Source organism: Poromitra crassiceps (assembly GCF_964638095.1).
Source record: "Poromitra crassiceps genome assembly, chromosome: 28".
Taxonomy (NCBI): domain Eukaryota; kingdom Metazoa; phylum Chordata; class Actinopteri; order Beryciformes; family Melamphaidae; genus Poromitra; species Poromitra crassiceps.
This window is the reverse complement of record NC_139651.1, coordinates 6,649,449-6,677,055: the sequence shown is the minus strand read 5'-3', so window position 1 is coordinate 6,677,055 and position 27,607 is coordinate 6,649,449. Positions and strand designations below refer to the sequence as shown.

Genomic DNA, 27,607 nt, shown 5'->3' with positions numbered 1-27,607 from the left:
AGGAGAGGGGGCGCCGCTGATGAAAAACGCTCTTCCACCCCAGGTGGGGTGTTTGTTTAAAGAGCACACCCTGAGTATTACTCCAAAAATCTGCATAGCGCATTTTTGATGAATGATCACTTTCATAATTATCGAACCGAGCACGAGAGGGAAAAAGTCAACCAGTATGCATTTTTTGGAGCAGCCGAGTAATTAAAAACCTCTGGTGATGAGCCCTCAAACTGTAACCTCTCTCATCTCGGGAGACTTTTTTTTCACAAGTTGGTCAAATCCAGCTAAAAAAGCGTATGAATATGCATCAATAAGTCTGGCCCTAACAAAAATGTGACAGCTTTCATTAAAGGGTGAGTGGTTGTTCTGTTACGCGCTCGGCAGAGTTGACAGTGGGTGACCCCGTTCCCGAAGAGTTTTTTTGCACAGTGCAGCATAATTTCCCATTACTACATGTCACACCTGCTGCCAAGTCGTCCCGTGGGAGAAGAGACACTCTGGTGCACGCGCACACACACACACACACACACACACACACACACACACACACACTCGCGCACGCGTGCTACGCGGCATGCGGCAGGACATAGCACCCATCACCCTCCGAAACAGTGCAATGCACTCTGGCGCCCGGCCAAGAGAGAGCTCCCTTTCGCGACAACCTTCACCCACCTCCACGACTAGGCAGTTAGTCAAGAGGAAAAATCACCTAAATGACACTGATGAAACAGCGTGCCACACAGCAAAGGGAAAAAAAAAGTTTGGGCGCCCGGGGGAAACACTCTTCTTCATCCTGTCTGACATTACAAAACTGCGGGACATGCACGGGGGGCCCTCCTGGGGGACACGTCCTGGCAAAGGCTTTTGGGAGCGCTAGAGCTGTGGTTCCCAACCTTTTTAGGCCCGTGGCCCCTGACTATAAAGCAAAGTTGACCTGGGACCCCTCGTAACATGTTGCAACGTCTACCAGTTACATTAAGTTACCGATTATTGTTTTTGAATAATATTGGTTATATTGTTTTGTCCAAGAAATTTCAGAAAATAGTAGGGATGTCACAATATATCGTCCCACAATATATGGCGATATCAAAACGTGACAATATGTATCGTTGAGATGAAATCTCATATCGCGAGAGAAAAGAAGCTGAACATGGTGGCACTGATCTGCATCTGATTGCATGCTCGCTCTCCTTTTCATTGGGCCTAAAAAAAATATAAGTTTGGTTCCTGTTGGTTGTCAGTTGAGGTGAGGGTCGGTAGGGAATTTATTTTATTTTATTTTTTTATTTTATTTTCAGTGGCAGCAAGGGATAGATAGGAAATATATAGATATATTTTTTTTCCTTAAAATTACAGCAGCGATGGATACTTTTTTCATAACATAGCCTACATGTACTGTACCACTGTGCTCTACACACGTTTTTATATGAACAAAATATTTAAGTCAATATGAATGCTTCAATGTTATTAAAACGTGCTGATTTTAAATGTTCTTTTTTCTACTCCTAAAAACCAGTTCTGGACCATTGGCATTGAAGACATCTCAAACAATATTTCATCTCATACCTTTAATGGCATTATTAGACCGCAAAAACCAGACATACACACTTCTATCCCCCCCCCCCCCCCCCTCCCTCCCTGCCTCTTCCAACTCACGGCTTCCTCATAGCTACACACACACGCACACAAACACACACGTCACACACACACACACACACACACACACACGCACGCACATGCACGCATACGCACAGATGCACGCACACGCGCACACACACGCTCTGGTTTGTGCTCTCTGGAAGAGAAAAGCCCACTCCCCGGGTCCGCAGGCTCTCCAGAATGTCATTTTTTAGCTCCTCTTTTTTCGTCTGTGCAACCTTCGGCGGGGGCAAATGAGTACGTTGCTGTGCACGAAACAGTATCTCGAAGGCGGACGGAGCGGTACTTTGAGCTGTCGAGGGCTGAGGTCCTGCCGTGCACTTCAGTGCTAAATACCTGAATTGAAACGTAGCCATGAAGCCACTGACGAGCGAACCAAGCTGCTGAATGGGGGTCGACACCACATCGCTGGAGATATCCGTCCATTTGTCAGCTCTGTCCACTTTGCCGGCTGCTGATACGAATATACAAGCGCACTGTTTAACTTCCTGAAGCACGTTTTCAAACGATTTTAACCCCAATCTCACAATTCTGGTTGGCACGCTGCTGCATGGGCAGAGAAGCGACACAAAGCACATGTCCGTCATGCTCCCTCCATGCCATTTTCGTTTTAAAGTATCCGTAGCGAAAAGCACCTTCGCGCAGTGGCAAACCCCGCCCCTTAGCGCCACCGTCAAATCAACAAGCTCATAAAATAAATTGGGTCGCACGTAAATTGACAGGGTCGGTCGGCAACAGGAACCAAACTTAATTTTTTTTTAGGCCTTGCTTTGTTTGAACAGACGAGGGACGTTACAGACACGGAGGGATGAAAGTGGTGAAATTACTCAAATTAGCGTGGAGGATGCCCCCTCAACTTACAAATCGATCGCAAAAAGATATTGTTAAAATATCGTATCGTATCGTTATCGTGAACCCAATATCGTGTATCGTATCATGAACTGAGTGTTCCCCACAGTCCAAGGTTACATCTTCAAATGTATGGCTTTGTCCCCAAACCACAAAGTTTATCATCATGTTGGACAAAGAAAAGCAATCCATCATCACATTTGAGAAGCTGAAAACAACTTATTTTTGTAGTTTTTGCTTTAAAAAAGGAGACTAAAACGATTATTAAATTATCAAAATTGTTGATAAATCTGTCGATCCACTAATCCAGTGATTCCCAAAGTGTGGACCGTGGCCCATGGAGGTAGTATTCTATTTTTCAAGCGTGCAGCGCGCTGCACCGAGCTGCCAGGCATGAAGTCAATGCAAGTTGTGAACACGGGGGGGTGAGCGCCTAGCGAGGCGCAGAGGAAAAGAGAGTTTAGCGTGGCACTCAGCTTCTGTTAAGCACTGCTTCAGAGCTGCTTCTGAATAGCGTCTGGTGTCAACCGAGGCTCGTGTGTCGATCAGCGTTGTGATTAAAGGGTTGGGATTCAAGATTTTTAGATTTCAAAGTGGGCCACGGCATTCTTAAGTTTGGGATCCCCTGGACTAATCGATTAATCGAAAAACGTTTTCGAAAGAGGGCTTATTTTATTTTAGTTGAATAAGTTTAAGAAAACAAAAAAAAAGTAATCCACAAGAATGCCAAAATTAGAAGAAAACTTGAAAAAAATGTGTACCCCCTCCATTTTCTTTCTGCCCTATCATCTCATGACCCTTTTGATTAATCTAGTAGTGACCCCTTGTGGGGGTCCCGACCTCCAGGTTGAGAACCCCACTGCAGTAGAGGCATGCTGCCACTGCTGCCTCTGCTGTTATGGCTCCGCCATTTTTTGTTTTTCACCCAGTCATTCTTCACATGCTGCCCAGCTTATAAATGTCTCTGCTGCTCCTTTTGTCAAGCAACGTTTATAGAGAGCCAAAGTCACGCCCTCTTTCGGTTTAGGCATTTCATACGCATTCTTTTTTCCATAGACATTTTGTCAAAAATTATTAAAATAGTTTTACGTGGTCCAAAACAACAATATTTAGAATCACAAGAGACCATATAACATTTCACCAAAACTTAAAAACAAAAACATAAAAAATATGGTCAGAGTGAAATGTTATAATGGTCTCTCGTGATTCTAATTATAGTTTAATCACTTGGTTTGACCAATAAAACTATTTTTATAAGCATCTTAATAAGAAATGTCTATGCAGAAAAAGAATGGCGGATGAAATCCCTTGCTCGTATTCCTAAACCCGAAGAGGGTGCGACTTTGGCCCCTCTATTATCAGTAGAGATTGATTTGAATGCTGGCCTTCCTGGAAAGGATCATGGGGGACTGTCCCAGAACTCTTGATGAAAGATAGCAAGTCATTTCATCTTGTTTAAGTCTTTAGACACCGTGTCTCTCTCAGAGATTATATCGCTTGTTTCTGAAGCATCGTAACTCGATTCAACAATTTCCTCATATCAAGCGATATCAACTTCAAACAAGTGGAGTGATGTCCCTTATTTCAAGATTCCCCCTAAAACTCTCAAAACAGTCGAAACTGCATTTTGAAACAAGTGATGTTATCTCAAAAAAACACTGACAGATCTTTTTTCCAGCTGCTCTAAAAAATATATATTTAAAGACTAAGATTAAAATGGCGTGTAAAAATTGACGTTTTTTTTTTTTTTTTGCAGTGTAGACTTTAATACAGACCGCCCGCATGGCTGCCTCAGGTAGGCCCTATAAGTCCCTCATGGCCATGGGGAATTGTCATCGGTTTATGAAAGCTTGATATCCAAAACAGAGCTAGCTCAGGGGACGCCTGGAGCCCAGGGGAAGTCGGTGATTGAGGAGCAAGATGTGGAACAGACAAACATCCAGCTTGGTGAACATGAGGGGAGAGGCACAACGCTATTGGTTGAGGGGAGGCAACAGGGGCGTGTCAGTTGGTAGCAGGATACGGCTGTCAAATAAAGATATTTAAAGTTGACTGTATATTACTGTTATATCCATAATCAAGTAATCAATTTAATCGAGTTGCATCTCTCACATTATCATCGTCCTGGAATGCAAACACTAGATTTAATCCTTATCAAATAAAAACAATGCATAACTGTGTATTATTCTGATGCCAAAGCTGTACTTATTATTTGCAGGAAATAACTTGCACAATAGAAATATGATTAGTTCAAACTTTATGTAACTGACAAAAAAAAAATCTCAAAAGTTGCAAGTACCCTACAGGTCTTTCATGGGTAGGAAGAAGAGGATAAAATGGTGAAGTTAGGGGGAAGCAAATTGTTGGCTGGAGGTTCTATGCAGGAGTGGCAGTTTCTAAGTGGACTGAAAATAATCCTTTGGTAATCACAGACAATTTAGCACGCTATAATTTCGCAGAGGGACAAAAGTTCAACAAATTATATTCATGGCAAATTAAAAACGTAAGCTCAGAAAACCGGTTCAAAAGAGAAAGCCTGTGAATGTGAAAAGTGTCTCGCTTTTACAGGACATGTTTTGGCTAATTGCATAAGGAACTTTTCCCTTCTTCTTTGAAACAATTTGTTTTAGAATGGAAATGAGAATGTCCTCGCTAGTGCACCATGCATCCAGGCAAGAACTCAATGACAGTCAATTGTGTGTGTGTTTTTTTAAGGCATCAGGTAACTGTAATTGAAAAGAAAAAACGCCAGAGCAAATTTGTACAACATTTAAATTCATTAGCATGAATTCATGACTCATGAGCGATTCTCTCTCCTTCGCTCTCCTCACACGCATCCGATTCAGGAACGTTGATTAAACTGAGAAAGGAACGCAAATTAATTTCCAAAAGAAAAATGATTACGAGTGCTGCTCACATGTCGAGGTCCACAAATTATGGAAAACAACTGGAAGCTCTACTGAAGGTGAGAGCCTGACCCTGTCGTGGGTATTGAGACACATATCATGTAAGAATCCAGCTACAGCTCCGTGTTTCTTACCCCAATTGATAGTATTCTGTTACAACATCACCACACGGCCATCTTGGTAGGAAACTAACAGGTGAGTGTAATCAATTAACTAGGTGATTACAATCAAGTGACACAAACAGCCAATGAGCTGTGTGTATTGTAGCACCATATTGGTAGGAAAATGCTTGTGACATCATGGGAATACTATGAATATTCCCTCAGGGTTTTGAGTCATGTGAGTATGTGTGTGTATGTATGTATGTATTGTATGTATGTATATACTGTATGTATGTACGTGTGTGTGTGTGTGTGTGTGTGTGTGTGTGTGTGTGTGTGTGTGTGTGTGTGTGTGTACTGTATATACGTATGTACGTGTGTGTGCATAGGTATATAGTATGTAGCCAATGCATGTATGTGCATATATACCTGTCTGTCTGTCTGTCTGTCTGTCTGTCTGTCTGCCTGTCTGTCTGTCTATCTGTCTTTCTGTCCGTCTATCTGTCTTTCTGTCCATCTGTCTGTCTGTCTATCTGTCTATCTGTCTGTCTTTCTGTCCATCCATCCATCCCTCCACATTTGGAGCAGGCTGTCCCAGAAGCAGTTGGCTGTCTGACTCCCACGCAGTCTCCTTTCTAACGATCAAAGAGGTCATCTGTAGACTTAACCTACACCTGTCACTCAACTTAGACTAACTGTCAATCACTGTCCAACTGTCACATGCATACTGTACATTTAAAAAAAAACTCAGCAGAGGATCCCAAACTTCTAGTGGCCATTACTGCAGTACAACTGTTTTCAAAAGAGCAATGGCTTTGAATATCACAGCAAATAACAAAGGCGTATTGAAAAAAAGGCAGTTTCAAGGATTTGCGCGTCCCATTCTCTTGAGTCATTTGCAATTAGATATTAGTGTCACAATGTGCTTTTTCTTTTGACAATTCAACGCCTAAGGGTTTTTTTTTTTTTTATGTCAATTTGGCTAGGCTATTTATAGCTGATTACACTGCACGGACCTACCGAGGAGAGGAGAATGGATGAGGATATTTAACAACTCTTTGTAGCCCTTCCTCCTGGCTGTGTGGTTGCAGCTCAGAGTCCCTCCTCTCAGCACCGCAGACGGATTGATAGATAACGCTACTCAAGCAAAAGATTTGCCCCCCGCCGACGTTCAGCGTGTCTGAACAACGCGTGTGTTCTCGCGCTGACATTAAGTATTATGATAATGTAGTGCTGCGGGGAAATGATGGATGTTAAACAGCACGACCTGGCTGCACCGCGCGGCGCCGCGCACACACACCGACGAGCAGCACCGTGCCCACGACCAATAGTGTCAAGTCATGCCCGCTTCTCCGTCTCCTTGACGACGACGACGCACAAACGATCAAAACCGCAGTTAAAAGCCAGACGTGTCTGACAACTGCAAGACAGGGTAGAAGCATCTGTTAATAGATGTGGGATAAAATCAGCCCTAAAATGTATGTGCATCAGCATAAAAGCTACAATCACCCACTGAAATGCTGAAGATTCCCCAGGAAAATATCAAGTACTAAACAATTCCCCAAAGTTATCCACGCTATATAGTCCCTGGAGATTCGGTAAAAGCCCAAAGTAAGGATTCACAATGCACATAACATCTGTTCAAAACGGATGCGCGACGATCCTACGTGAATTATGCATGAGCAAATATGACATATTTTGATCTGCCCTTAAATCCGTAATTATGGTGCAATTGGGTGTCACAGGGCTAGAGGGGCTGTGGAAAAAGGTAGTGCAGCAAAGCATCCATTAGGTATGGGTGAATAACTGATGCCAACAAGCATAATATGAGTCATCTATCTCAAACAGATCTCTGCTTTTTTTTTAAAGCACAAAACTCTCATGTAAAAAGGAGGATTTCAAAGCAGTTAGTCGGGCTAAATGTGTGGCACTGCACCAAACTTTCTGTGTTTGGGCGATCACCACGGAGCCAAGCTGATTTATATATCGTCTTCCACTCTTCTCTTCTCCCTCTCTCTCTCTGTTGTTGTGAGAAATGTGTGTGTTGCTGTTTATGATAAAAGGTTGATTGAACTTGTGATAATGTTAAAACACTCGGCGCCTCATGGGAACTTTGACGTAAATAGCTTGCCGCCAGCTACGCGATCCATGGACGTATTATACAATTTTGTGAAGCAAACAGAACGCAAACTAGTTTCCAAAGCACTCTGCAACGCATACTTCTACGGACAAAAACTGTGTTCTAAAACCACAGACTCAACCACTATAGCTACTATTGCTACAGTGGTGTTTCGAGACAGTTGTAACACTCATTGATACGTTTTATGAGACACACATGATGAATTAGTGAGACACCAGCAAAGCGAAGACCATTTACAGGTGAAAAATCCTCTTTAAGAAACGGGAGGTATACGTCCCAGGGTGGCAAAGCAGTTGGGGGGTTAAGTGCATTCGATTTGCTACAAGTGTCTACAACTGAATAGTGTTTCTAATTATCTCAATGTGTAAACGCGGAACACTGGGCAGAACACTCCGCTCGCAGGACCTTACAGCCGAGGGTAAGCAGACGATGTTAAGCCATGATCCCAACTGGGAAATGAAACCACACACCGTCTCAATCTCCAGGCCCGCGTGCTCTCCGTCTCCGACCACATGTGCAACTCTCCTGCTTGACTTTCTCAACCTTACTGTGATTAAACGAGTACAAGACGCTTTAAGGACTATTTTATCAGAAGAACACACTGGCAAATGAAAGCTGTAAGTAATCCACATTCATCTGAGTAGAATAAGCTACAAGATAGAGTCGAATAAAGACAGACAGGTAACAGAGGAAGGAGATGGGTAACAACGGCTGAGACTCAAACTGATGCTGATGCTTTTTTGCGTGTGCACTATTTGTTGTTGTTGTGTGCACTAGTCTAGTTTCCCAAGCAAGATCATACAGTAGATAACACAAATAAAGTCTAACTGATGATATGGAAGACGACTGTGCTGAACATACCTCTCTGTGTTTTGCAAACAAAATTCATATGTTTATTGTTTAATATCGATTGAATATTTATATGATTGTTCGGCGCTGCAAAAGAACGTTAGTAATTTGCTTTACCTTCAGCTCCCCTCCAAAAGAGGCTCTCAGCTTTGTTGTGTGTAGCTTCCTGCTTCAGAATCTTCCTTCAATCACACGGCGTTTGAAAGCGACTCTCCTTGAACTGCACAGCCGAACGCACCACACTCACTTCCCTTTTGTTAGCTAACGCTAATCTCATTTTCTTTACTCTTCCACTTCTCTTGCTTCAGTCTAACAGGTCTGGCACATCAAGGCGTCTGTCGAGGGACACGAGCATGCGGTTTGTATACACTTCACAGGTGAGTGGCCAATGAGGGGAAAAACTCATCCATATAATGCATTGGTGAAATCTTATTAAAAAAGTGGCACGTCCCCCCCGCGCTCTCCCCAAAGTGACTTTGAACGTGACGCGCGCGGGCCGGGGATGAAGTGGGCATAATGCATACATCAGAGTGGCCTTGGCGGGGATGGTGATTTTGAATGGGGCATACACTACAGTCTGTCTTTGGGAACGGGATTATCCTTCCCGAGGCAAAGCAGTCCCCAGAGTGTTGACATTCAGGCGTGGACCGAGGACAGGCGTAAACAACAGCAACATCAGAAACATTGTTTTAATCGATCATCGGGCGCCGGCGAAGAGACGCGCGGCGGCAGTCAGAGAGAGAGAGAGAGAGGGGAAGCAGCTAGAGGAGCTGCAGCGCCGGCGTGACTGATAGCTGGAGGAACAGGTGGTGCGCGGAGACCTTCAGGGTGCACGCACATACGCTCACACACACACACACACACACATGCACACACACACACACATGTACACACACACAGGGAAGGTGAGAGGACAGGAACTCTGAGCCTATAGATGATTTCTTCCACAGCGCTGCTCAACTTTAGGTGATAATAAGATCGTGAACTGTAAGCACTCATTTACATATCTTTACACTATCTGCATGAAGGGCTGTGACCTGATTTCAGATTTCATCGTACTGAAGCGCGCGCACGCGCCACCCACACGTGTGTGTGTGTGTGTGTGTGTGTGTGTGTGTGTGTGTGTGTGTGTGTGTGAGTGAATTAAAGCATGATGATCTACTAGAACAATACCAATAGCCATCAGCAATATCACAATGATAGTAATTAGAATTACTATTATTATTATTCCATACAGTACTTACAGTACACTATAACTTGCATATTGTATACAATCTGCGTGCCATGGACTGTGACCTGATTTTATCATGTTAATTTCACCCCATTGAAATTCATGTGTAAATTATTTAAAAAAGCTTACAACAGCAATATAAAAATAATAATAATAATAATAATAATAGTAGTAGTAGTAGTAGTAATAATAATAATAATTTAACAATTATGTAAATCAAATACAACTAATAGTCTAGGTATAATACAAGACTGTTAATAAACAATAGTAAAACATGCAATGACAACTAAGCAGTTGGCTTTCAAAACTATGTCATAATAGTATAGGCTACTTAGGCTGCAATTGATTCTGCATTTCAGGTTTAAAAAAATAAAAAAATAAAAAAGATAAATTATGCAAATAAGCCTAAACAAAAGACAGCCTAATAAAGCAATAAAGTTGACTGGATTTTGGACTTTGACTTCATTTCATTTTGGAGCTACAACAAGATCCAGTTGCACTACTACAGCACTTACAGCACCTAGCCTCAAATAGACAAGAATGACATGTTGGCTTCCTCTAAAACTGCCTCTAGTCTAAACTATCATTACTTAAGTGATGGAGGCCTGATCATCGGTGGCCTGTCTGGCTAATTGCTAAGTGAACACTGATGCTGGTTCGTTTTGGACAATGAGGGGCCGCGGCTGATACAGAGCAGAGGCGAGAAGAGGCTGCACGCTGGATCTCTGCCGTACTATTATCCTGCTTTCTACTTCCTGACTGCCGCCCGCCTCCTCTCCTCAGCACCACTAACAAACAATACGCACTGCCAGGGGGGAAAGTGCTATTTTCCACAGATAATGACGTCCGAAAAGTACATATTAGCCTTCTCAAAGGTCAAAGCTGCTATACCTTAATCACAATAAGGTGATGGCCTGATATAGCGCGGTTTGCATTCTCTCTCCTCTCCATCAATGAAAGCATGTATTTCTATATGGCCGTCTTAACAGTTAACGGGCTGCATTGTGGTGGTGGTGATGATGGAGAGATGGAGAAAGCTACAGGCGTATCTTATTGTGAAGACATTTATGCAGCTGCAAAATATGGAACATTGGAGCGTGTACGTGCGTGTGTGTGTGTGTGTGTGTGTGTGTGTGTGTGTGTGTGCGTGTGTGTGTGTGGGGGGGGGGGGGCGGTTGCTGTCCTGTCCCGCCCCCTTCCTTCCTTGCCTGGGATGATGCTCAGCACATGAGAGTCAATGTAAACACACAAAGCCATTCTCAGCATAGTATTCACGTGGACACGGCGGCAATTAACCCTGCACTCGCAACCCACATCCAACCCCACGTGTGCTGTGCGCGCGCGTGTGCGTGCGTGTGTAAAAGCAGCAACGCTCAGTCTGCAACGAAGGGACTCCCGCTCCTCTGTCCCAAACGTCTCGCGCAAAATTAACACACTTTTCATAGGCTCTCTCTCTGCCCCCCCCCCCCCCCCGCCAACAACACCGATAATAAGCCATGCTTTTATTACGACTATTTAAGACAGGAATGCCAATATAGATAGCAGCAAAACAACATACCTTTATGCATTCCCGTGAACCTGTCTTTGAGTACAGTGAGTTCGTATATCTTCCCGAATTCCTCAAACAGCGGCTTGAGGTCCTTCTCGTCCAGGTTCCGGGGGATCTGGCCGATGAAGAGCTTGATGGCGTCGTGGTCCTTCATTGGGATGGTGTTCTGGCCGAGGCTGAGCCCGTTCATCCTGCTGCCGGCGCTGTTCGTGGTGCTGAAGCCATTCTCCTGCTGCACTCCGTTTGCAGTGACTGTAGCCATCTTTCCTCAATGGGCCGGCGGGGCTGCTCTCTCTCTCTCTCTCTTTCCCTCACTCTCTCTCTTTCTCTCTCTCACACTCTCTCCCCTCTCTCTCTCTCTGTAGTCAACTGCACAGTGCACAGTCCCCCCTCCCTTATATCTTCCTCTCTCCCCACTCCTCGTGCGCGTTTCTCTCTCCCCCTATATAGCCGCCTAACCCCTCTTTGTTTCGAATTAGCCTTATTTATTGTTCTTATGCTTTAATATGTGTTTCCATTCTCGTAGCCGTTCTCAATCTGTTTCACTACTCTCTCTACTCTCTCTTCCCTCCCCTCCTCCGCCGCCGCCCCCTCCATCAGCTGCCACTCTGCCCGCGTGACGTCAGCTCGTGGACTTCGGGCTACTATATAGGCGCCGCCCACTTCACGATATTTGCATAATGAGCCACCGGCTTTAGCAAATCAGAGAGTAGATGGGCCGAGGCCCCACAGGGCGGAGTGAGAATCCAAACATTTGTGTAGAGGGGAAAAGCTTGGGACATTTTAAACGGGACAAAGAAAACGTGCTGCTGCTGCTGCTGCTGCTGCTACTCCTGCCTGTGTGTGTGTGTGTGTGTGTGTGTGTGTGTGTGTGTGTGTGTGTGTGTGTGTGTGTGTAGGTCACTGAGATAAATAATGTGGAGAGACTGACACCACCTCTCACTATTCGTTTTGACGCCAAAACAGGGCAAGACTCCTGTACCAGATTCTGGCAGCGTGAGCTCCCCGCCCCCTAACCCTAACCCTACAGTTAGGCCCTAACCCTAACCGCAAAGCTACAACCAGGAGCAGCTGGATAAAAAAACTGTTAGGGTTAGGTGTAGGTATTTATATACAGTCGATGCTCTCTAGCTATGTAAATATGGCACTTTAAATCCTATAAATTGTTGTCTCGCCAAAAATAACCATGTAGATTTCCCACTATGAGGGCATGACGCCTGTACAGAAATCAGATTTTCATTGTCGGAGATCACAAGGAACCGGGGGGAGCCGTTGATCTCAGCCCCTAGCAGCCGGAGCCGAAGCTGGGCAACTGAACATCGTCCGGGAAATTATCCGATAAACTGATCTTTGCAGCTCTGTGTTGATTAGTTAATTTTCCGTTGGCATTTTTTATTAACATTATGATTTATTTCCTTTTGGAACAAATGTCGGTTTAACATGAAATCTGAATGGTTTGGCTGTTACGGAAGTCCGACATGTCTGTGGTTGGTCAATTCATATGTCTGTCATCCCTCTTTGTTTTGTCTTGGGGGCGTGCGTTAAAGACCCCAATGAACCCAAGTGGCGCGAGGGTTGAGAGGCGGGCCATAGCGTGTCGATGCTTTCATTTGACAGGCCAATCCTGGGGTGTTCCGCCCCCAAATCGAGCATGTTCTGGCGCTACGCGAGTGTGCTCCGGATAACCTCGCGTCACCAGGCTCTTCCCGAGGAGAAGAACCTGGTTCGCATTATACTCGATTTACACCTCTCGGCTGTTTCCGGCCTAGACCCCACCCTAGACCCCGCCCTAGACCCCGCCCTAGACCGGAAACAAGATAATACAAGAATACAAAAGATTATAATTAGGCCACGGCAACTTTTTAGTTGTGCTGTTTAGTTGTTATCAGGCTCTAGCTAACATTAGCTACACAAAATATTTTTGGGGGGCACATGTTTCCGGTAGACTGTTTCCGTCTCCTTGCGCCCAGGTCCAGAAGCGGTGGAAACAGCTCCAGACTAACTCCGACTCAGACTAACCAGGCGGCCGGCTGCTTCCGTGTGGAGCGGTGCGGACATGCCGTGGGCAAGAGTGCTGCCTGCTAGCTTGGAGTGTCGACTAGCCGTGGTAAAGAGCAGCGGTAAATACAATATTCCTGGAATGCGAGTTTAACGATCCAGTTACATGTCCTATGCATTCTACATCAAATGAAGACATTCAACAGTCGTGTTCCAGACGTAGATGTATCGTAGCTACGGCTAGCTACTGCCAGACATGACTCGACAAAGGCCGCCAGGCTGAAAAGTTGTCTTTTGATCAAATCTTTCTTTGCATCTGAGCCAGAGTGTGCGGTTTTCTCTTTTTCATTAGCTACTGCGAAACTACCAGTGCAGTGAACGGCCAATCGTGTCTGTCTCTGGACCAAGCCCGGAAGTACCGTGTTTGAGAATTGAACCTGGGTCTCCGCAGTGGTAGGTGAGTCCTTTTACCTCTACAATATACAGATTACAGACTGCAGACGCTCTATAGCAGATGCTTTGATGCTGTAAAGCAAATGGTTTTAAATTTCTTAGGATCTAGTGTGCTGGTGAGTTTCTTTCTCCCACCAGGTTGCGTTCACCTGATGTCCCAGGTGTAAAACAATCCCTGATTGAAAAGCAGCAGGCTTCTGATTCCCGATCGACCAGGCATGAAAACCACTGGTGTAAAGAGCTATTGTAGAAATACTCTACAGCAGGGGCATTTAATCCTGCTCCCTGGAATGCAGACCCCACACACACACACACACACACACACACACACACACACACACACACACACACACACACACACACACACACACACAGTTATTCATTTTATTATACAATTATTTATTTTATTATAATGTGATATACTTTATTGATCGTAGGCCAATTATCTTTCCTTGACCTCTGGAGAACAGAGGTTGGGGTCAGCTGGTCCCCAGTTGAAGGAACTAACCTGCCTTGTTATACATGCAGAGCAAAATACTGTGTCAAAAACAAATGCAAGGCAACGTATACTGCTATGTACAGAGGAATATGGAATGGTTTGCCATCAGACATCACAGACTTTGTTTTTAAAGAGGTTAAAAACACGCAATGGCACAGAACATCAGTCCCTCTCCAAATAGGTCATTATTGTGGAATTTTCTTGGTATTTCTTTTATGTTGTTGTTGGTACTATTATCATTACTGAGCTGTATGTTTTACTGACCTTTGTGTTGATTTTTTTTTTGCTTTTTCTTGTCTTCGATTTTAAATACACTATTGTTTTGCATTATGATGTAATGTTTACTTGTGTGGACCCCCAGGGAGACTAGTTGCTACCTTGCTAGTGGCTAATGGGGATTTAAAAAATAATAATCTCCAGCATATATTCACGAGTCAGTGTCTGAAGTTCATCATGCGCCATCACGAAATTCACATCTGTGAATGTGTCATTGTTCTGTCAATGTTACTTTTGTACTAGAAATATTATCTGGGGTGTTCGCCTGTGGCTTGAAACCTTGGCACGTTTCATGTAGAATAACTTCTTTGGAAGCAAGCTTGGTCAGGTGCTGGGATCAAAGGCATATTTGGGTGAATAATTAAAAAGATAACAGCATGGTAGAAAGCAGCTTTTTATTTTCACTATAACAAACTTGATTCTCTCGCCCTCTGTGTGTGTGTGTGTGTGTGTGTCTCTCTCTCTCTCACCCCCAACTTTCTGAGACTGCAGGATAAATAGATAGATAGATATAGATATATAGATAGATAGATAGATAGATAGATAGATAGATAGATAGATAGATAGATCGATCGATATGTGGATAGATAGATAGATAGATAGGCAGCATGTTTCAAAGTTATGTCAGCTGAGCTCAAACCTAGCATTCAGGGCAGCATTGTGGCGCTGTCCGTGGTGCTGAAGAGAGCGTGAAATAGATTGTTGGAGCTACAATTTTAACAGTACATGTTTGCACTACAAATGTCCCACGCCCTCGATCTGCTGCGAACTGTTTTCAAAACCTTTTGTCCTTTACTTCACTCGGGGAATGACGCATTCAGCGCCACACTCGATGCTACGCTTCATTTGTTTTATTCATGTAAGGGAGCGCGTGCACTGCCACTCTGCCATTACTCACACATTATCTGCTATACACAGAAGTCTGATTAGAGTGAGGGGGGAATATCACCATCAGCAGCACAAGGAGAAGTCCAGTTCATAATGACATCAGCACAAGGAGAAGTCCAGTTCATATACTGATGTGAGTGATTATGCTTGAGATGACAGCATGACAACTAGGGGTGCTCCGATCCGGCTAAGCCACGATCCGATCCGATTCCGATTCCTGGGGTCACGATCCGATTCCAGAATCGATTCTCGATTCCAACGATTCTCAATTCCAACGATTCTCGATTCCAGAATCTAGAATCGATTCTCAATTATGTAGTTTTATATTGCAATAACACACAAAAGTAAATATAAGACAAAAAATGACAAATGTATTAATGCTGAACTTCAAATTCAACTTCTGTATTACAGTCAGGGCCTAAATTCATTTAGCAAACTAGGGGGGAATTCCCCCCTTACAGTATGTTCTTCAGATAAGATGGATTTATAGGCTGGGGGGGATCTGTAGACTTTGAGAAGGATTTATAGATTTTTTAAGTGCAAGAGGTGGTGGCACCGTGGCAGTACAGTACACTATTTTAAGAATCGATTTTTGGGAGTTTGGAATCGATCCAGGAATCGTGGCATTAAGAATCGCGATCCTTTCAGAATCGATTTTTTGGAGCACCCCTAATGACAACCATGAGGATCATCACCGGGACAATCCGCTCAAAACACCACTCTCCTGGCTCCCTGTCCTATCCAACATAGCCCCTCCACATATCCGGCGAGAAGCCTTCACTCAAAGGATGCTCCAAAAGGCCAAAGACTCCCTCCCCCCCACCTACCAATCCACACAGACATCTTCTACCCACCCACTGCTCGTCTTCCATCTAGACGACCGATCTGGAAGAACCCTCCACCAGCTGACTTCACCACCAAATCAGCTTGGAAAAAAGGAATGGGAGTCCAAGGACGTCCCAAACAAACACCTGGTGTCAGACCCCCACTCTACCAGTCCCTGGCACCAACCTCCCAAGGAGGCAGTGGTCAACCCTCAATAGATTCAGGACTGGACATGGCCCCCTGCTTGGCCAGCCTTCACAAGTGGGGCAGCAGCCCAAGCCCACTGTGTGCTTGTGGAGAGCAGCAGACAATGCAACACATCATCGAAGCTTGCCCTCTACAAAGACTTGAAGGAGGATTAGTCACCCTCCACACAGCAGATCAGGAGGCAACTGCTTGGCTTAAAGAAACACTCCGCCCATTTTCAACCAGCTTTGTATCATTAGAACATCAGTAGTATATCAGAAAACTGTAAACTGTTTTGAAGTCTGTCATTTAATTTGACAGTTATTGAGTGTTAAAGTGTGGAGCAGTGACATCACTGGTCCACACTAACTCAAATTAGTGAGTGACTGTCAAACTAGACGTCATCTAGTTTGACAGTTATTGAGAGTTGATTTGAGTTAATGAGTTATTCATTTGAGTTAGTGTGGACCAGTGATGTCACTGCTCCACACTTTAACACTCAATAACTGTCAAATTAAATGACAGACTTCAAAACAGTTTACAGTTTTCTGATATACTACTGATGTTCTAATGATACAAAGCTGGTTGAAAATGGGCAGAGTGTTCCTTTAAGGACTTTGCATTCGCTAAATAAATAAATGTATTACTAACATATTGGACTTTTTTTTTTTAAATCAAGACCGACCAGAGGAGGCACTAGCGCGGCAACCAGGACGTATACCTTTTAATCCGGCTTCCCACTAGCAGACACGGCCAATGCGTGTATGGATGGAGGCTCGAACCGGAGACCCTCGTGTTGGTAGGTAGGGAATATACCGCCGCACTACCTGGACGCCCAAGGACATGTGTACTGTTGAAACTGTTCATAGTGCCTAGTTGGAACGGAGAGCTTTTTTCAGCTGGAAGGCCCAGGTTCAAGCCAGGGTTATTTTCAAACTGGGCATTATTTATCGATTTTCTGCCATCATGACAATTGATGTTGTGGTGGTTCAAAAAAATTGTCATGTACTTGACTGTTGAGCTTTAGGCTATGTATCTCCAGTTTGCCAGAAGCACTGCTCTCCAACACCCCCCCCCCCCCCTCCAAATCCCAAAAGCCCCCAAAACGTCCTTTGAATACAATAACTCACTCACACTGCAGTAACAGTTACACTACGACTTTTAGCCTTCCTCACACATTTCCTCATTTATTTACTGGCTGCTGAATTTCTGCTGCTCTCGTGTCAGCTCGAAAGCATTCTTTACATGTGTTACTCCCATTCCAAATCATATGTATTTATGAATTTTAACAACCTACAGCAGGTATATCTCTTGCTTTTCATAATTATGATAGATTGTATCCGTGTGAATGTAACATGACATAATGATGACATTGGTGGATTCCCTGCCGTTTACCACTTTTCTTGACACACTTCTGCAATTTGTGACACCAGATGGGAGATATCAGAACCCATCAAAATTCCAATTAGGAGGTTGACGAGTGTTTTTTTCCCCAGACGGAAGTTTGTATTTACGGAAATGCCAATATGACTGAAACGCATCCTTCAGAGTATTTCACACCACTAAAATAACATCTAATATGGCAATCTCATTGTTGTGGACTGGTGTGTGAAAGTGGCTGGTTTAATGGCTTTTGGAGTTTGCCTTGGCCCTGTTGAAGAGGAGCACCCCCTGCAACACGGAGGTACATGAAGCTCTCTAGAGTGACGTAAGAGATGAGATTTTGAACACATTCACATCATGATAGCAAAAATAGCAAAATAATTCCCGCGGTTGAAAATAGCCGAATTGATCCTTTACGTGTCCTTGAGTGAGACACTGAAACTCGACCAGCTCCTGTTCTGTAATTGACCCTGACCTCTTTACGTTTACTATTTAAATGCATTCAGCAGACACGTACTTACCCTCGGTTAGGTCAGAATTAATTGGCTGGTAAAAAGTTGTAATTAATAATTTGTGATTAGTTGTTGCTGTTGAGAGATTTTGCTGGTCTGTAATTATGACCTGCATCACAACAATATTGAACATTTTGAGTACCTCATGGGTAGAGAGTTTGCTGCATACAACAATACGGAGGCAAAGCGTTTGATTCAATACGTTTGATTATGGTTTACCGAACACAATCTGAGCTGCCCCGATGCAGGAACAGCTAGAGCTCCTCCCCGATCTGCTACTCTGAGTAGGTTAGAGGAAATGCCAAGAATGAGTTTGCCTGAAGAATGGCCTTCCAGAAGATCCCAGCATTGGAATGCATTCAGACAAGGCTGCTTATTACCCGCATATACTATTTATGTAATGTTGCTATATACTCGCATAGATCAGTTGGATGTCTGTGATGAAAAAGAAAAACTCCTCTGCATCTCCTCTGAGTCAATAATGGGACTGACGTTTCTTTTTTCCTCCGATACCAATGCAAATTGGACATTTTGAAATGCATTTCCAATGAGTTTGTTAGTGCTTGATCTTAGGTAGTTTCAGTGCTCTGAGAGGCTGATTTAGACAGTTACTCTATAGTTTCAGTGCAGTGACAGGCTGAATTAGGCAGTTACACTACAATGAAGACAAGCCCATTTCAATAATGAGAGACTAGAAGGAAATTACGATAAACTTGAATGATAAAACAACACTTAGATTTGGCGTATGACTCCGTGGTATGATGACGCTCCTCTGAGACGTGAGGAGGACGTCAGTGATGTATAGGATAGAGAACCCCCCCATAGGGAGTTCATCTGGATTCATGACATTGGTGGTGTTCAGGGGAGGAGGTGGGGCGAAGCAACAGCTACACAGGATCAGCAGCTATGGGTGACACACAGGGTGAGTTACAACTTTGCAGAATACCAGAAGACTGAAATAGAACTTCATTTGGGTGATTGGCCAACAGCCGAAGAGAGGGAAAAGCGTGGGAGACATTGATTGGACAGGGATAAAGGGGGCGTGCCATGCATATTTATGAATGGCTGATGTAACCTGAACAGGGCGTTGCTGCAGGGGAGAGAGAGATGAATGGAAAGGAACCAAGGATTAGTGAATGGGATGGATAAACAGACATTGACTAGTGAAGTACTCTTCATTATTGAAAAGAGTCTGAGACACTATTACTTTTGCTCCAAACGGCCTGAAAAGGCTTTTCCTGTAGTTTCAGCGCTCTGAGAGGCTGATTTAGACAGTTACTCTATAGTTGCAGTGCAGTGACAGGCTGAATTAGGCAGTTACACTACAATGAAGACAAGCACATTACTTTTGCTCCAAACAGCCTGAAAAGGCTTTTCCTATAGCAAGTAGAATCACACGATCCAATTGGGCAAACGTGTCTCACAGTATGATGAGTCGTGGATGAAGTAGGCTACCTGAAACTGGAGTAAAAGTACATATATCTGACATGACTTTGGTATAAGTTAAAGTCACCTATTAGAATATTACTTGAGTAAAAGTATCTGATATTTACTAGGGGTAGGAATCAGCAGATGCCCCACAATACAATATTATCACAATACTTAAGTCACGATACGATAGTATTGCGATATGCGAGTATTGCGATATATTGAATATTGCGATATATTGCGATTTATTACCTTTTTTCAACTGCAAATGATGTCCCCAACGGAAAAAACGTTGTCAACATCTGTTTGATCTAATGAGATCAAGTTTCCAGTCTGTTCATCTCACTTCAATCATTTTTATTGGAGCAAAATGGGATTGTCAAGCAGACAGACTGACCAACACTGTGATAAAAACCTGTCATAAATGTTGCATGATGCACTTGACATTTTGTATCATAAAATAGCACAATACTTGGCATTAGATACGATACGATATATTGCTCACAAAATATCACGATAATATGCTGTATCGATCCCCCCCCACCCTAATATTTACTGCAATTAAGCATCAATAGTAATTTTCTGATATTAATGTAAGTTTTGAAAGTAAAAATACAAGCTAAATGCTGTTAATAAAAAGTGAACAAAAAGACGTGCCTGGGCATGAGTGGAAATCTTCTTCATGAGTTTTGTAGACAAACAACGTTGCATTACCGCCACCAACCAGAATGGAGTGTGCATCGTGATTAACGTAACGTGCAAGCTAGGAACACTGATTAATCACTTTGTTACATTACGCCGCTGTAAGTGCGTATACATAACTGTGGCCCGCAGTGGGAATTGGACCTTCAACCAACCGACAGTGTCAGTGCCACGATGTAGCCAATTGAACTTTTGAGGTCACTAGGTAAACAGACCGTCAAGTACTGATGGATGATGTGCTGTCTGTTTGCGCGGGCCTCTCGGAACAGTATGTGTGTGTTCACCTCTCATGTCTGTCAGAGTGAATGCTCTTCGGGGATAAGGATAGTCTGAGAGCGGCTAACAGCAACATCTGGCGCAGCATCGGCTTTGTTAGCGTTATTTATTTATTTTCCATTTAATCATGTCTTTGTAGACCATCTTTAAAAAAAAAAATACCCTGCAGAGTTTTCGCACCGAATGGGGGTTTCAAAACACAACGGGTCTCCCTCGTCAATACCATCAGGGCCATTCATTTCCATAAAGACATAGCTAATTTAGCTTCAGTGCCGCTTATTGGCTTTGTGATTTTGGTTTCCTTGTTTTTGTCATGTCTCTGCAGGAGGCGTCGCCGGCACAGCTGTGAAGCCTCGCAAAGGCGCCTGGCAGGAGGAGACGCAGGTACCGCATGATCTCTTCAATTATGCCGGCGCGTACGCGTCCCTCTTTGTTCGAACACAGACAAGCGTATCAGAAAGGTTGACAGGGCGCTTCTTCTCGTCTGTGCCAAGCTCAGCACCTGGATGGTTGCATAGGGCATCGCCCCGCCGATCGCTCTCCTTTTCTTCAGACAAAAGAGCAGTCAGAATAGTTACCAGCTGTGTTTGTGAAGTGTGGGTGTGTGTGAAGAATAACTGTCCCTCCAGGATCTCATACACCTGAAAACCCATTTCACTTTTTTCTCCTTATTATTTCTGGATGGGAGCTACTTGCCCATTGGCTCTTGAGCTAGTATTTTTCCCTCATTAACTTCACTAGAATTGGAAGCGGGGAAGGTGGGCACGGAGACGGTAAAGAGGTGTCAGCATAATAGTTTCCAGGCTAATGCAAAAAAAAGCATTTCAATGATGAGAGACTAGAAGGAAAGGTATAAGAAACTTTAATGAATGGACAAACAACATTTAGATTTGGCGTATGACTCCATGATGTGATGTCGCTCCTCCTGAGCGAGACTGACGTCGTCCTCTTGCTCAGGAGGAGCAGTGATGTATCCACCTTATTTTTGAATGCCCCACTGTAAAAAATAATCGTGGGTACAAGGTCCGGTTTAACGTGACTTATTGTTGCAGCTTGCCATTTCCTTTGTTGTACTCGGCTGCAGACCCGAATAATAAACCGGAAACTGGAGTACGTTATAAAAGTTATAAATAATAGTCACGTTATAAACAACTAACCAACGCTGGGGGTCCATATGGAAACAGTGTTACTCGAAATGGTTAAAAGTTAAATCAATTTGGTCATTCAGTGGCATTTTACTGCCATGTAAAGTAACTATTACGCTAGCCGCTAGCATTAGCCACAGTAGCCGACTACCCACAATGCATTACGTTATCCCAGCACCCGAACGACACGGCTGTAGAGCAGAATGGCTCTGCTGTAAAATCCTCATAGACGTTTTTTTTGTCAAGTTAAAACGGTGTAAAAATGACACCGGAAGCGGAACAAGCACCCATCAGGCATCATGGCAGCTAGAAATAAGGTGGATAGGATAGAGAACCCCCCATAGGGAGTTCTACAGGAGTCATGCCACGGTGGTGTTCAGGGGAGGAGGAGGGTCGAAACAACTGCAACGGCTCAGCGACCGCGGGTGACACACAAGGTGAGTTACACACAGACAAATACCAGGGGGCCTGATATAAACTACTCCTCCATTCATGTGATACTTCATTCAAGTGATTGGCCAGCAGCAAGCCAGAGAGAGGGAAAGCGTGGGAGACAGTGATTGGACAGGATTGAAGGGGCGTGTCTATTTATAACCGAGTGACATAACCTGAACATCATTTAATTTCACTTTATTTAGCCTGGATATTCCTCCACAGAGTACAACTGCTGTTTTCCCCTCCTCCCGAGTAAGTATAATTTCAGATTTTTATGACTAAAATTATTCACACCATTGTCAAGAGGACTTGTTGGAATGTCGCGGACGTGCCATTTGACAGCTACCAAAAATATAGACCCTTGAAAGTGGCAAAATCAGTGACACGAGTCATGCGTTGTGCATAACTTGCTTGGTGTCATGCACACCTTCCTTTATACCGTGTGTTCATTATCCCATTAAAGTGGATATATGGAGTGCGGGGCCAGGTGGAATGTAGTCAGGCGTGAACATTCTTCACTGTCTGTTTTGTCGAGTGAGTCCAAGAGGAGAAGCAGCCATTGATATTCACGGCACAGCGACTATGAGGTGCGACAGTATTTTTGTGAATCTGTGAGTGTGTATGGTAATACCAGAGCAGTCTCAGTCAAAAACCTCAAACGCAAGTCTCTGCCTCGGGGAGGGGCGCGCGCTGTCGCCACCCCCCCTCACACACACACACACACAGGCACCACCACAAGATAGAGAACCGCTCTCCGACCGAAGCAATCATTTTCTCTTGAAACTCCCATTCCTTCCCCGATGCATTTGCTTCTGCACTGTGGGGGAGAAAAAATGCGCTGCTGGTGATTGTTGGTCCAGCCTAGACAATGTTTTCTGATGATTTAAGATTTTTGCTCATTTTCATTTTTTCGAAAAGCTGGATTACATCTCGTTGATGAGCCCCTCGGCGATTCCCCTTCATGGTTGGCGTCCCCGTCGGTGCCGTTGTTGATTATACCGCTGAATGATAAGCAGGCGTCTCGACGGACGTTTGCATATTTGCGAGTAACGCCAGGGAGGGAATAAATGAGAGAAAAATAAATAAGAGGTCGCGGAAAACCAACTCGAGTCGTCTGCTTTCCGCCAGCTAATGAATCCCAGAATGCACCACAGGGGCCTCCCCTGAGTATGTGGTGCCGTCAGGTAGCTTTAACTTCCATTGTTAACCACGTATGTAAATGCAGCATTTAGCATTTTGTACTGCTAATCAGGTACAGTGTACTATAACGTGGGGTCTGGAACTTCACAGTGGATGTGGAATTCCATTGAAATTAGCTTGATGACCTCTGACCTCTGTGGTCATGAAGTCCTTCGAACGCCTTGTTCTGTCCTACCTCAAATCCATCGTGGAGCCACTCCTGGACCCCCTGCAGTTCGCCTACAGATCCAACAGGTCTGTAGATGGACCTGGCCCACCACTACATTCTCGTGCACCTAACACCCACGCCAGGATCCTGTTTGTGGACTTAAGCTTGGCCTTCGATACGATCATGCCGACCCTGCTGCGCGAGAAGCTCCCCCAGCTGGGCGTGCCAGACTCCATCTTCAGGTGGTCCACAAACTTCCTGGGTGAACAGGAAGCCGCACGTATGGCTGGGGAAGCGTGTCACCGACTCCCGGACCATGCGGAGCTGCCCAGGGCGGCGTCCTCTCTCCATACTCCTTCTCCCTGTACACCAACACCTCCAGTCACCAGTCCGTCAAGCTCCTGAAATACACAGATGACACCGCCCTCATAGGGCTCACCTCTGACAGAGACGAGTCTGCGTACAGGCGGGAGATCAACCATTTGATGACTTGGTGCAGTCAAAACAACCTGGAGCTCAACGCTCAAAAGACAGTGGAGATGGTTGTGGACTACAGGAGGAACGCAGCCCTACCTCCCCCCCCATCACCCTGGGTGACTCCCCAGTCAACACTGTGGAGTCCTGTTCTGGTGCTTTTCTACACCGCCCACCGTCAAACCCATCCTCACCTCCTCCATCACCGCTATGGTGTTGCTGCCCTCAAGGACGTCTCCAGACTGCAACATATCATCCGCCATGCTGAAAAGGTGATCGGATGCAGCCTGCCATCTCTTCGGGGACCTGTACACCGCCAGGACGCTGAAGCGCTCTCGGAAAAATCATGTGCCGACCCGTATCACCCAGGCCACAAACTCTTTGAATAACTCCCCCTTGGCAGAAGGCTGAGAACCAAAACCTCTCGTCACAAGGACAGCTTCTTCCCAAATGCCATCCGCCTCTTCAACAAGGCCCGAAAGCCCAGTAAGGACTTTTATCACCGTCCCAGCCCGTGCCCCCTGAGCACATACCCTTGGTAACGGGCCGGCGATGTCCCCCTCCACTGATTTGATCCTACGCCCCGCCCACCCCTCCCTCCTGACTGTTTTCTATATAGCTTTATCTTCTACTATTGATGGGATTGGCATGCTGCATATTTCCACTATGACAAATTCCTTCGTTTGTAATCTGATTACTTACTGTGGCTATTAAAATGAATCTTGAATCCTGGAATCCCTCAGCATCCGTAATGGTACTCTTGAAACTAAACTGGGCCAGCTGGAGCCTTGAGGTTAGAGAAGTCTAGGATTTGTAAAATATTTTTATTTTTTTTATGTGACTAGTAGTGAGTGGTCCAAACAAGTAAGAAACTGCAATAGCACTATGTGTGTGTGTGTGTGTGTGTGTGTGTGTGTGTGTGTGTGTGCGTTTGCGTGTGTGTGTGTATGTGTGTGTGCGTGGGTGTGTGTGTGTGTGTGTGTGTGTGTGTGTGTGTCTGTGTGTGTAGTTGTGTACGCGCACACTCCCTCTTCTCCTACTCCCCTTACCTTAGGCTGTTGCTACACAACTGAAGTCACTTTTCTGTCAACCTCCCCTGCTTTGATTAAAAGTACCTAAGGCTGTTTGAGTAGATTATCTACAATGCTATTGCAACTTTGTAAAACTATTACGATCAAAATAGTGTCATGGGTAATAACATTTAAACAAAAAGCACTTTCTTCTATTTTTCTCTGAAAGACAGATAGTGATTTATAGCTTTAATGGAAGTTGCTATAATGTATCAGGGAATTGTTGCATCATTGTGTCTTTTGATGTAAAATTAATCAAAGCTATTTTCAAAGCCACTCAGAACATTAGTATTGTTTCACTGCCTTACTTTACTTTGATGAGTTGACCCAGTTATTTTATCCTGAAAAAGTTTAAAAAAAGTGTAACAGCAAATACACCTGCACAGGCGCGCGCACACACACACGCACGCACACACACACACACACACACACACACACACACACGCACACACACACACACACCAAATGTTTGCATGCACGCAAACTTGAAACACAGAACTAGAGAGACAGTTGCAAGATGATTATAATTCAAATTAATGTAAATTGTGTTATATGTTGTTTTTTATTGTTTTATATGCAACTTTTGTATTCCTTTGTGCTGCTGCCTGTCTTGGCCAGGTCTCTCTTGAAAAAGAGATTTTTAATCTCAATGTGACTTTCCTGATTAAATAAAAGGTTAAATCAATAAAAGATAAATAATGCAGTTCGGAAATTGTACAAGAGTTGCCAATTACATATAATATAGGCCTGCACATTGTGTAGCTAGTAATTAACTCAATGCTGTTGTGTAAAATATGGTATCTTATGAATATTTTAAATTTTCCAGCCAAGATATCCATCATTAGCAAACTAAAGACATACTACCAAGACATGCTGATAATTCGGTGTATAAAATAACTGCTCTCCTCATTAGAAACAATGTTCATTGGTTGTCAAAGACATCTCAGCTGTGGAGAACTTTGACCTATCTCACTATTCACCTGGATCAGAAACTGAATAATTGTATTCCCAGAGTACAATAAATGTACAAGACACTGGTGCAGAGATACCAACAGCTGAAATACAGTGCCAAGGAACCGCATTATTCAGAAGGTATGCAGATGGCTTGGGCTAGCTGATAATAGAGATTTAATGACTAGTGGCGTGTCAGACCTTTATCTGACAAAAGGAGACCCTTAAGATTCTCTTCAAGAGAGACCTACGCCAGGTTTCTCCACACCATAAACATTTATGGGATTTCAACAGCTCGGAAAGAGAGGATTCTTCAAAGCTATAGCCTAATCAAAAGTGCCTTTTCAAATCAAATCAAATAACACCCCTCTGAACTTATCATTACCAAACAACAACATCAGGGCGATGTCAGTGTAACCGAATGAATCTGAGTCCCGAGTTGTAGCGAGTAGCTTGGTTAAACTCACTCCCCCAGTATAAAGGCACGTTAATCAGCTCCGCCAAAGGGACCTAGCTCTCTTGGTGGAGTGGGTTAGCGTGTACGTCCCGCAAGCCGAAAGGTCGGCAGTTCGAATCCACCCCTGGGCAAGCCCCTTAACATGTGTTGCTGCGATTACCCCCAACACCAGGCCGTTACATCAGCAATGTCTGAAATTGCTGCTTTAATTTGAGGCAACATGGTTTGACAGTTTCCTTTTTCCCCCTTTTTTCTTCTCTGAGGAACTGTCGTGTCCTTGGATATAAAGTCAACAGATCTATGATACCTATTTAAGGGCCCTAAAAGCATAGAAAACATTCAGATGATGGAAATTGGTGTCAGTTATCTGTTCATAATCATCATCGTGCATACAATAAACAAGGTAAAGACTGAGGGGTGCAAGTCCTCTCTGACCAACTCCCAGTTTGATGAACATGTGCCTTGCTCATAGGCACTGGCAGGAGTATAAACCCTAACATGGCATTTTGATGGTAGGGGGAAACCGGAGCACCCGGTGGAAACCCACACGAACACAGGGAGAACATGCAAACTCCACACAGAAAGGACCCGGGTTCGAGCCCGGGACCTTCTTGCTGTGAGAGGCGACAGCGCTATAACCACTGAGCCACCGTGCCGTCCAAGCGTAAAATGCCAATAAAGTGCACTGCTTTTATGGGAAAAGGCGGGATGTTATTAAAATTGGCAGCGTTTTTTCAGAAGTGCAGGAGATTTTTGCTGCGTAGAAATCTACAAGAATTTATCTTGGTGACATTGGGTGACAACTTACAGAGTGTCACAGTGCATACTGAGACGCAGTACAAGGACACAAGACTTCACATAGACTTCATATACTGCACAATGCACAATGCAAAGGGACAACGCTACAGCAGAATAAACACTTCATGGTTTATTTCTTTGCTCCGAGATTAAATGCGTGAAGAAATAGATGAACACAATCATAAAACATACAACTGACTACATAGTTAGGGTGTCTGTGTTAGTGAG

At 44.2% G+C, this 27,607-nt stretch overlaps 1 protein-coding gene across 11 annotated transcripts in view; it reads right to left on the bottom strand.

Annotated features, from left to right (window-relative positions):
- The window catches only part of celf6 (CUGBP Elav-like family member 6), a gene marked incomplete at both ends in the record, with an annotated part of 221,805 nt that extends 210,268 nt beyond the window's left edge, over positions 1-11,537 (bottom strand). For 6 of the 11 annotated variants that reach the window (XM_083662310.1, XM_083662312.1, XM_083662304.1 and 3 more), the window contains one exon: positions 11,285-11,432. In XM_083662310.1, coding sequence (XP_083518436.1) covers positions 11,285-11,429 — 145 coding nt within the window. Of the gene's footprint in view, positions 1-11,284 lie in introns of all 11 variants that reach the window. The other 5 variants (XM_083662306.1, XM_083662308.1, XM_083662303.1 and 2 more) reach the window with 1 other exon arrangement.
- Between the last annotated feature and the right edge of the window lie 16,070 nt (positions 11,538-27,607).